Raw genomic sequence first — 12,188 nt, 5'->3', positions numbered from 1 at the left:
TTAAACACTATTCTATCAAGCTCCCCAAGAGGCTCACAGCTGCAACCCCTACAGATTTCGATGAAAAGCCACACTTTCCACAGATAATCACTTTCTGAGAAATGACTCTTGGGTCCATGCTGGGTAAAGCCAGGTCTCTGGACCATGTGTGTTAAGATTGCCATGGGAGATTATCTATTGGGGTCTCAACAACTCAGTGTTATCACTTTGTCTTCTGCCATGGCTCCAGCTCGAAAGCGTTCTCACTGCATAACAGCTATCATCCCCTCACTGCCTTTCCAAGTCCTAAACTGCCAGTCTTTGTTTCACTGCTTTATGTTTCTATTGCAAATTTACGTGATTGAATCATCACTTCATTGACGCTTTTCTAACTCAAAGTTATGCAAAGCCTTGTGCATCCTCAGTTTCATGAACTCCAATATAACCACTTTCTTATGATCTTCTTACACATTTGGGGCTGTTTCATGTCTTGGAATGAGTTTTCATTAATTCCTCAATTCTTTCACTCATCTTCTCTTCCTCTACCTTAAATTTCCTTCCATATTTCATCAAGTTGACTGACATTTGTCTTCAATATTCCAGCTCAAACTTTATGACTCAGTAAAATATTAAGAGACACATTCTGTGCCCTACATTTTCCTTATAATATATATTGCCCTTCTAGTGATACAACTATGAATTTATTTATTTCCAATTTGCCTGCTTGTTCAGGCAGTGTATACAATTAACAACACCATCTCCTAAATCCTGACCACAGTCTATTTCACAAGCCAAGAGTCTTAGAGAAACCATTCTCTGGATAAAGGAGTGAAAACCTCCCCCTGGTAATGGCATAAATGCATTGTCTAGTGACCAGTTTGTACAAGGGCTGCAAATGTCTAGAAAATGTTCTGTTTTAAAGTTTGTACAAACATAGTGACAGCTTAACTACAGCTTGCTATTATTCAGTGCTGGATAACTATCTCTATGGAAGCAAACACCATTACTGGTTTTGTGGTGATAGTATTCCCAGCTAACATACTGCCTTGCACTTGAGTGGATGTTCAATACTATGTTTATTCAATAAATGGGAGAAACAGCCTCAGACATAGAATAACAGATAATTAATTTCTTTGGCTTGTTTATTCCGAGTTCGTTGGTTTGCTAACAAAACACATTTCAGTTTCTAAGATACAGGCTGTTCTTGTGAGTCACTAACCAAAAAGAAGGAGTTTCACTCTACTAATTGCCCAAATTTTTAACGAGGCCCCTGAGATAGGGTGTCACACTAGGTCTCTGGTGCCCTCTGTGCCCAGGAATGATTCTCAAGGGGATTTTTCTGAGTACCCGAGTTGATAGATCTGTTTCCCTTTCTGGATAAACCCAGGCAGCATTCTTAGATTTAGGATTTCCAGAGCTTTTGCGTCTGCAGAGAGACTTTCTGAGGCTAGCAGAGTCAAATTTTAGCCTGGAAATTGTTGCCACATTATGAAAGTCCTTCTGACACTCTGGAAATGCTTACCTGCTTGCCTTGAAAATTTTAACTTATTCCACTCTGACTTCTTCAAGCAACCCATTCCAGGTCTTTCTTTTTTAAATTGCAGACACAGCAGCTCCTAAGAAAAATTCTGTGATTTCCATTTCCAGTTTTCAAGAAGTAAGTGTTTGTTGGAACAAAAATTAAAATAAAAAGCAGAAGAAAAATGACTTTTAAATTTTCTGGTTTTCATCTACTTAACCCTCTCTTGTTCTGATGATTTTCTTGATAATTAAAGTTTCAAACATTCTTGATAACTTTCACACTAGCTACTTGAGACCTAAGTGAAATATAATATTCTTGAAGGCTTCATTTTAAATGATAGAAGAATCGCTGAAAGTGAATGCAAAGACTGTAAATAAGGCTGCCATTACAATATATGTATATATGTATACAAGTATATATTTGTGTACATATATATACATATATGTGTTTGCATATACATATATTTGTATATATATATATGTATATATATATATATATATATATATATATATGTTTGTGTGTGATGAGCCAAATGTATATATACATATATATGCAGGGATGTGTGTGTATTAAGTAGATATATATTATTTTAGGGTTTCTTTGTATACTTGGAATAATGGTCAAAAAGGAACACCATTCTTCCCTGAACCTCTCTCTTCTTTCAGATATTAAAAGCTGTGTTACAACTGTGTAAGTTTCACTAAGTCTTTCACTGTGACTCTTCACAGAGAATATCCAAGTCAACACATAACAAAATAATTTAGTACTTTTTATTTCAACTTCTGCAATCATATTTATACTTACAGAAGGATGTATTGCTTCACATTTTCTCCATGATATCTTCTTTAAAAGGTAATAGTAGTGATTACTTCTGAAGGTATTTATTACAACTTTACATGAGTACAAATTAATTTCCTGAACTATAAGTAAAGAACAGGTAAAGAATTTAGACATTTGAATCATTGTACTATATATTTGTCTCATTCCAGTTTCAGAATGACTTAACAGGAAAGACTATGGTCACATCAGAGAGACATTAGAGAAACTCTCCGTATTTCCATTCAGATACATTGATCTTTAGCTTTATTGGTCATCTTTGTTAATAATCTCAGACCTAGCTGCAATAACTTCCTGGCCTCAGTGTTCTGTCCATCATTCCCACAGCTGAGACTGAAGTTTTTATTTTGTGATACTTCTTTCTTTATTTATTTTTATTTTTTCTTTTATTTGCTTTTTTCTTTTTTACCAGCAGAAGTTTTGGTCAGGACATATAGGCTTCAGAAGTAGCTCTTCGACATCTGTGTTATTGACAACCCTTTTGTCCTTTCTGAAATTATTTCTTCACATGCCCACTATGTAGCTACTTGTGCAGAAGAAATGAAGCTCTCATAGGCAAAAATCCATGTCTCCTATCATTTTAGAAACAGAGCTGCTTACCTAAATGTGGACTGGGATCTGAAAAAACAGTCAAGTGCCATTTGTGTGTGCCTTCTGAAGAATAAATGGTAAGCCAACATTTCCATCATCTGGCTTTCTCTAAACTATCCCTTTGTGTCCATTCTCTCAGGCAGCCTTCCAGTTTCTCCACTTATGAGTGCTGTAAACATTACTGCTTCCTGCCTATCTCTGTATCCTGCAGTGTCTCATGCTTGTATACCTGCAATGTCCCTAAAGTTAGGAATTTTATGTTCTACCTCGCATAGTCTTGAAGTTCTGAAGTCCAGGTTTTTACTTAATTACTATGTCCTGGTTCTGAGTACCTGAGGTAGAGCTTCTGTGGACATCCAAAAAAAAGGATGAGTCTCTTCCTGCAGACTGGAAGTACTCAAAAACATTCCATCATTCACTGGCTCATGTAACAATACTTGTCAAAAGCCTAAAAGAAACCAAATATTGGGTTGGTTCTGGATATCTGAAACTAAGTAAGTATAAGCTCTGTATTCTAATAGCCCACATAAATGTCAGATTCTTAAAAGTGGGAACAGGTGTATCTCTGACTCTTTTGCTTTCTTTTGAGCCTCTTTTCCTCCTACTGGGTTGCCTTGTCCAGCCTGATATGAGGGCTTTGCCTTGACTGATTGTATCTTGCTTGTCCTGTTTGGTTGTTGTCTCTTGCAAGCCTGTTTCTTCCTATAGAGGAAATGGAAGGGGAATGGATCTAGGAAAAAGGTGATGGGGGAAGAAAGGAGTAGTGGGAGGAGGAACTGTAGATGAGAGGGATATACAATGGAAAACAGTAGGATACTAGCCCTAAGGAGATTATTTTTCAATCCCCATCTATGATGTAATACGTATACATTATCATTCAGCACTCATTTTTTTCCCTTGCTAGGATTGCTTTGCACTGTTAGCACTACGCTATTTAAATTATATTCTGACATCACCCTAAGTATTGATATATGAAAGATAAATCTCCTTTTCTTTGACTGCTCCTGGGACTTGATCTTGTGTATAAATATTAGTATTAGTTGTTAACCCAGAAAACATGTAATTAAAAATTAGACATTTTTTAAGTGACTTGGATTGACTCCATAGATCAATTTGGGACCAGGTAAAACAGTGACAGATTGTCTTAGTATTCTTAAATATAACTGTTTATTTCAAACTTCCTTAGTATGATTCATTAAGGTTTTGGAACTTTTTTCTATGAAGTTTTCATGAATACTTGATATATTTGAAATGATGATAAATGATACATTCTCTAGATTTACAATTTGGCATTGATTTGTTAAATACAGAAGTGCAGGGGAGTTTCATATAGTAAGTTTTATGCCAAACACCTTGCTAAGCTCTCTTAATAATTCTGATAACTTATCAGTATCATCTTTTGAATTTTCTATAAATGCAATCTATAAGTAAACTGACCCATATTCTTTCTTCTTTCTCAATCTTGGAATCTTTAATTTCTTTTTCTTGCCTTACGAGGATGGCTGAAATATCCAATATAATGTTGAACAGAAGTAGATAAAGCCATCACACTTATCTTGTTCTTAATCGTGAAGAAAACCCTTCAATACTTGGCATCAAGTGTGATGTTGACTATAGGATTGCTGCCTGTCTTTATCAGCTTAGAGAAAATATTTTATCTCAGCTTTCTACAGGTTCTCCTGTAGAAAGTGCAAATATTGAAAAAATTAAAAAGCCTATATTAGTAGCAATTCAAATAATCATATGAAATTTTCGTTTTTAAATATTTTTGGGGGAAACATATAACCAGATTCTTAATTTTTAATGAAATTTCCATTCAAAACAAACTTTCATCCTTTATTTATTTTTATATACTGACAGATTCAATTTAATATCTCATGCAAGAATTTGTTATCTATATTTAAGAGGCAGATTGGCTTAATAGTGTTTTCTATGACAATGTAACATTAAAATTTTACTAATATTTATATTTTGAATTAAGTTTCTTATATTTTTCTTCTGATTGTTTTTCTTTTATTTTTGAGATTATGATTACTGAATTTTTCTCTTTTCTTTCCTAATTCCAAGACTTCCCATATACTTTTTCTTTATCACCCTATATAATGTTGAATTTTATGTATGTGTTCATTGACACCATTTCATTTGACATCAATTTATGTGCTCTTACCTGGAGAAGATTATTTCTCTCAACATTCCACCATTCCCTGTGGTTCTTTATATATGATTGAAGCCTGTGCCCTACTCCCATCCATTTTGGCATTTCCATTGTTTTCATCCATATACATATCATATTTGCACAGCCATGTTGGTAAGACCTTACGTGTGTAGATTCTGACATTATTAAGTAAAAAAAAAAATAAGATCTCCCAGCAAACTTCCTGATCCTCTGCCCCAGCATCTGGGATGTTCCCTGAGCCTTGGGTGCAGAAGTGTTTTTTAGATCTATCCATTGGGGCTGAACGCCACAGGACTACATTTCATTTTATTTTTTTGCTTATAGTTTTCCTGCCTGATAATTGGTGTTGACTTCTGTGGCCTGAGACTTCTTATATCAATTAATAATTAAGAAGTTCCCCCAAAGAGATAACCATAGACCAATCTGATTTAGCCAATTCCTCAGTTGAAGTCTCTCCACTTAGTTGATTCTGGACTGTGTCAATTTGAGAATTAAATTTGACCAACACACTGGGCTTTTCAGTGCTTTTGTTTATTTTTTAGTAAGTGGTTCCTTGAGAAGTTCATATAATATGTTTTGTTCATTTTCATCCTTCCCAAACTGCTCTTACGTATACCAGTTCCTTACACAAACTTATAACCATTTTTAACACACAGCATCCAATTTGTGTTAGTCATATATTCTTACATATGTGGCCTTCCACTGAAGCATGGTCAAGTAACCAAGGACAATATTAAATTTTAAAGAAACTGACTCTTCCTCTCCCAAAATCCAACAATTTCTAATAATTCCATGCTTGATGTGGGATTTCATATCTGTATTGATATCCCTCCCTCCTCTGTATTGAGATTTGGTCCAAGCTTGCACAGAGGTTGTGCATGTACCCATTGCTCTGAGTTATGTGCAGCTGTCCTATTGTGTCTACAGGACACTCTTTTTCTGTGTTCACTGACCACCTCTGCCTCTTCTTGACCTCTTCCAAATAGTTCCTAGTAATCATCATGAGTTCATGTAACCATGGGTTAGAATGCCAAACATTGACTTTCTTCAAGCTATTTTCTTTATATTTTCTAATTTGGTTACATTTTACTCTAAGAATGTAGTTATCTTCTTATTGATAATCTAATTTTAGAAAATTTTTAGGACTGATTTCATGGACTGTTAAGTATTCATTTCTACAAAGTACTATGATGTACTTGAAAAGAACTTGCTTTAAATCAAGTTCTTAATTAAAGCTAATTAAATTGTACTTTTATTTGTATCCCAGGGATCCAGTCTATCATTTCTGAAGGATACATTGATTTTTTTTAAAGATAGGCTATCTCTGTGTAGCTCTGTTGGTCCTGGAATTCACAATTTGATTAGTCTGGCCTCCAAATCATAGATACTGGCCTGCCTCTGCCTCTCAATGATTGAATTAAAGCCTTGCACCAACACTACACAGCATTGTGTGTTTGTTTGTTTGTTTGTTTGTTTGTTTTGTTTTCCTTCATTTTGTGTGTATGCTATCATATGTGCAGGCATGTATGAACATGTGTCCATGCATGGTGTCCAGATGCCAACTCAGCTGTAGTTCTTTAAATGTCATCCGCTTTCATTTGTTTGGTTTTGTTGGTGGTGGTGGTTTTTATTCTTTTTGTTTGTTTGTTTGTTTGTTGAGGGAGGATGTCTCTATATAGCTCTGGCTGTCCTGCTCACTCTGTAGACCAGGCTGGCCTCGAACTCAGAAATCTGCCTGCCTCAGTCTCCCAAGTGCTGGGATTAAAGGTGTGCACCACCACAACCCAGCAATCTGGTTTTTTTTTTTTTTTTTTTTTTTTTTTTTAAGATTATAGTGCAGAGTCTTTCATTGGCCTGGAACTAACTGAGGCTAGGCTGACTGGCCAGTGAGCATCAAGGATATGTGTGTGTCTACCTCCACAGTGCTGGGATTACAAACACAGTCCACCATGCCTGGATCTTATTAATATATCCTTAAAATGTAAGTTTTAGTGATTAAATTAAGGGGCCCATGCTTGGGAGACAATGACTTTATAGACTGAAATTCATACAAATACATCCATGGAGTTTTGAACTGAGTTTCTGCTGTACTCAATTTTTCTCTACAGTGTACATGTCAGGGTCATCTCTTTACTAAGACCTTCTCTTTAGACTTCAGATGTAAGGTCCCCAATGAAGAGAGCCAACTTCACAGAGGTAAGAGAGTTTGTTTTCCAAGGTTTCTCCAATTTCCATGAGCATCAGCTCACACTCTTTGTTGTCTTCTTTGTCCTATACATCCTGACTCTGACTGGCAATGTCATCATTGTGACCATTATCCGCATTGACCACCACCTTCACACCCCCATGTATTTCTTCTTAAGTGTTCTCTCAACTTCAGAGACTTTCTATTCTCTGGTCATCATCCCACGCATGCTTGGTAGCCTTATGGGTCTGAGCCAATCCATCTCTCTGGAGTGCTGTGAGATTCAGCTATTTTTTTTCCTTGGGTTTGGAATCACCAACTGTCTCCTGCTGGCAGTCATGGGTTATGATCGCTATGTGGCCATCTGCAACCCACTTCGCTATAGCATCATCATGAATTGGAGGATGTGTGTCATTCTGGCATCTTCAGTCTGTGCCACAGGCTTCTTGCTCTCACTAGTTCAGGCTGTGGCCATATTCAGGCTGCCATTTTGCAACACACTGATTGAACATTTCTTCTGTGATGTCCGACCAATTTTAGATCTGGCCTGTAGAGTGCCAGTCATCAATGACATCTTGACATTAGTTCTCACCTTCATGGTCATCACAGCCCCTGCCACTTTCCTATTTGTCTCCTATGTCCTTATTATTTCCACCATTCTCAAGATTGCCTCAGCTGATGGTTGGAAGAAAACATTTGCCACCTGCAGCTCCCACTTCACTGTGGTCATCATCCACTATGGCTGTGCCTCTGTTGCCTACTTCAAGCCCAAATCAGAGAACACTAGGGACCAGGATCAGCTGATCTCAGTGACTTACACTGTAATAACACCTCTACTAAACCCTGTTGTATATAGTCTGAGAAACAAAGAAGTCCAGGATGCTCTGCGAAAAGTGTTGGGTAGGAAATACCTATCTTAGTTGCTGATTTCTCCCCAAATAATTTTTTCTTTTTCATATAGAACTTGATAGGTAAAGGTATAAAGCCAGGGTTTCATGTGATTAGAAGTCTCACACATCATAGCCAGGGCCAGGGCCAGGGCAAAAGTGAAGCCGGGAGTCAGCCTCTAATAATTGAGTTTCATTTCCTCAACCTCTTTGTTAACATAATAAAAACACAGGTCACTTCCAAGACCTGTACATAGACAGTCATTGGCCCTACTCCAGAAGATAATTACAAGGTCAAAGTATGATCTCATGTTCCTTTCAAGCTTAAATTTAAAGGAACCAATCGTTTCTTGCTGAATTATAACCACACATTAAACATTACTCAACGGAATATTCTCTTAATACAAATTAGATACTTGAATAAGTGGTCAGTGGGAAGAATATGTACAGAAATTGAATTGCCTTGTGTTTTAATAAGATAAGCAATGCAAAACTACAGAGATCTTTTAAGAATGAATTTGGAATGAGCTAAAACTTTCCAGACCAACTATCTCTAAGCAGCCATACATGGAACAGAACCCCATATTTCTTACATGCCACAGGTAGACCTCAAAGTTAAAGGTATCTAAGGAAAGAATGAAGAGGGATGTGGATTTTAAATTCTAGAAATCCTAATCAACATGGGATAGCCAGGGAAGTCTGGCTAGATAATTAAAATGCAATGGCCAATGGTATAATTAGTCTAATTCTGTTTCCTACCAATAATAATCCGGATGGAGGAGAAGGACATCTTGAATTAATAATAAAAGCATTCTCTGTAGAATTTTTTTTTTTTAATTCTCAGAAAGTAAGAGGGTATTGTTGATGATGAAGTTTGAAGAGAATTGTGAAAATTGGCGAACAAGAAGGAAAGGTCAGGAAATCTTCATGGGAACTTCCTGTTAGTGAAGTTGCAGTGGGAGTTGACTTGGTGAGAATGAGAGGGGAAGAATGGAAAAATTCCTTCTGACTGAGCCTCCTTGTTCCTCATGTAAGCCAAGTTACCAAGGAAGAGAAAAGGAATTTAGTAGAAAAAGAGACAACACAACACCTTTCTGAAATAAATTAGATGTTTCCATTACCACTGAAAAACTGAACAATGTAATTAGTAAGGAATTGTGGCATGCCAACTTTCATAAAATTCAATTTACCTAGTGATAAATAAAATAATAACAGACTATTTATTCTTCTTACTTCAGTAACATGAAAGACAAAATGAGAAATGGGAATAAATTTTAGATTGAAGGTGTGAGAAAAAATAAGTGATGAGTAAAACTTAGTAATTAGCAGGTATAATTATTGAGTAAATCAAAGTTATTTATTATATATATAAACTTACTTTAACATCCACAAAGAATACATGAGTACATATTTTTTCTTATTGGAAATGTTAAAATACAGAAATATTAACTATATTAAGCAAAGCAATTGTGCATTTGATATTCTATGTATGCTTGTAAATAAGCCTAAGAAAGCTACACCATTCTATCTACTTTGTTATTCAGAGCTTCTTATACTCTTGGTGGAGGAAAAACCACCTATTCTTATGCAAACTCAGTCAATTAATAATGGATAATCAAGGTTATACGAAAAACAGTAAAATTTGAGGTTCCATTCCTTCCCTTCCTTCTCCTTTTCTCTGAAAAAATCCAGTTCTGATCAAAGTTCCTTATCCAGAGAGAAAGGAACATAATCCATACCCATTTCTACTTCCATTTGTTAGATTCCAGGAAGACACATGACCTACAGTCAACCTGGTGTCCTGCTGTGAAAGAAGAGTGTTTCCATGTTCTTTCATTTATTCAATCCCTACATCTTACATCTTGTTTGTGACCAGCTAGATAGATTCCATTCTGGGTCCATCATTCCTCTCTCAGTCTGAGACTATCCAGCTGTATTGTGGTCCAGTGATATAGTGAACCAGAGTCAACTTGCCATTCACACATTATCCACCTAAAAGCTCACTTACCTATCGCTGCACTACCAGAAGTCAAGCCTTTCTGAGAGACTTCTCTGGAAAGCAAGGAACGTTTATGCCCTCCCTGTTCCACATACTCCTTGCTCTCCTTACTTCATCAAGTTTTAGCAAGGGCAGGAATCTGCCTTCACCAATATCCCACTGACTGCAGTACTGTCTTCATAGGCTGCATGCTTTTGTTTTATTTAAACAGAAAATCCAGAGCTCTTCTCAGCTTCATAGTTTATATTATATATTTAACACATAGAATTTTTAGTGCTCGGGCTTTTAATATCCAAACTCATTCTGTCCAAATTACAAGGGGCTTTCCTGTGTAGAAAAGTTTGCTAAACTAAAAACCCTTTCACTTTTCAATATAAGTGTTTCAATTATGAGATCTTAAAAGTCTCTTTGAAGTGCAATTGACTTCCTCTCTGGATTTTTCTGATCTTTACCCAGAGCCAGTAAGTCCCCTAGAACAATGTGAACTAACAAAAATAATTTGGAACAAAAAGAGAGAGAAGCGTTAGATTACTACCCACAAGACTTCTACCCAGAGTACATAATTTGGAAATTTAAGTATAATTTACTTGTCATATGGAACCTTCAAGACACAAATTCATGCTATAAGCTTTCTGCTCCAGAATAAAGAATCTCATTTTAAAAATGTAGCTTTCCAATACACCCAAGTCTGCATCATAATGGAGTCTTAATTTCCCTTATTGTTGGTTAATCCTGTCTGTTAGCAACATCTCCATGTAACATGCAGGGCAACATTCTCTCTTTTCCAGTGGGAGAGTCTCTTCTTATTTCTGCACAGATCTAGCTCTTCCCAATGGCCAATGTGTTCCCTGAGTTGACAAAAATTCATTCTCTTTCTTTTTTTTTTTTTTTATTGGATATTTTCTTTATTTACATTTCAAATGCTATCCTTTTCCCAGGTTTCCCCTCTGGAACCCCCTATCCCATCCCCCCCCCCCGTCCCCTGCCTCTCCACCACCTACCCACCCACCCACCCACTCCCTTCTTCCCACCCTTGGCATTCCCCTACACTGGGGCATTGGACCCTCTCAGGCCTAAGGACCACTCCTCCCACTTCATTCTTGTTCTTAAAGAGAAAAGCCATTAAGCAAAAAAACAAATAAAATACAGTGTCTCTAATCAGTATCCCCTCCAAAAGAAAACAACAAAAGATACTGTGTAAAGATAGGAACTATAAGGACCAGGTGGATGATGGGAATGGGAGAGAGAATGGAGAATGTGGTGTAGTAGTGAAGGCAACTTACTTTTTACATATTTGAGGTGGTCTAATAACACATTCAATAAAAGCTGTGAAAATAAGTATCCTTTCTATGATCTCGTTCCAGAAACAATTTCTTCACACTTGTTCCCAAACATTACATAAGAACTTGTAGGAGCAGATGTGTTTTCTGATATTTAAAAGGTTGTCTGAATTTCAGAATTGTTGGTTAGACCTGCACACTGGGAAAGGCCTCACTTCTGGATATGGTCTCTACAGGTTCTCTCCCACCTTTGTTGGGCATTTCAGCTAATTTCATCCCCATTAGGTCCTGGGAGCCTCTTGCTTTCCGGGCATCTGGGACTTTCTGGTGGCTACCCTCAGTTCCCCATCCCCCATTACTACACACCTCTATTCAAGGTTTCCATGGCTCCAGCTGCATATGTAGCAGAGGATGGCCTTATCTGGCATCAGTGGGAGAAGAGGCCCTTGGTCCTGTGAAGGTTCAATGCAAATGGGAATGCCAAGGCGTTGAGATGGAAGTGGGTTGGTAGGAGAGCACCCTCATAGAAGCAAGGGGAAGGAAATAGAATAGGGGATTTGTGGAGGGGATAATATTTGAAATGTAAATAAATAAAATATCCAATAAAAAAAGGAATGACCTCATTTTCTTGAAGAAGTGACTTAGTCTAGAAATACCTAATATAAGAGAGACATGATGCTCTCCTGCCTCTTGCACCATTGCTCTGCTCTGAAGTAGCAAGATAAGCCCATT

General features: G+C 36.9%; 1 protein-coding gene across 2 annotated transcripts; it reads left to right on the top strand.

The window, feature by feature from the left end:
- Positions 1-1,380: 1,380 nt before the first annotated feature.
- LOC117721834 (olfactory receptor 10J1-like) lies at positions 1,381-11,061 on the top strand. 2 transcript variants are annotated; one of them, XM_076914515.1, is made up of 4 exons: positions 1,381-1,636; positions 2,923-3,006; positions 6,934-7,086; positions 7,214-11,061. In XM_076914515.1, exon 4 carries the CDS (start codon positions 7,278-7,280, stop codon positions 8,208-8,210), a length of 933 nt encoding a protein of 310 aa, XP_076770630.1. In that variant the 5' UTR covers positions 1,381-1,636; positions 2,923-3,006; positions 6,934-7,086; positions 7,214-7,277; the 3' UTR covers positions 8,211-11,061. The 2 variants fall into 2 exon arrangements, with proteins under 2 accessions (XP_076770630.1, XP_076770631.1); XM_076914516.1 differs by lacking the exon at positions 6,934-7,086.
- Positions 11,062-12,188: the final 1,127 nt, after the last annotated feature.

Source organism: Arvicanthis niloticus, chromosome 16 (assembly GCF_011762505.2).
Source record: "Arvicanthis niloticus isolate mArvNil1 chromosome 16, mArvNil1.pat.X, whole genome shotgun sequence".
In the NCBI taxonomy this organism is placed as follows: Eukaryota; Metazoa; Chordata; class Mammalia; order Rodentia; family Muridae; genus Arvicanthis; species Arvicanthis niloticus.
This window is presented reverse-complemented; position numbering and strand designations above follow the sequence as displayed.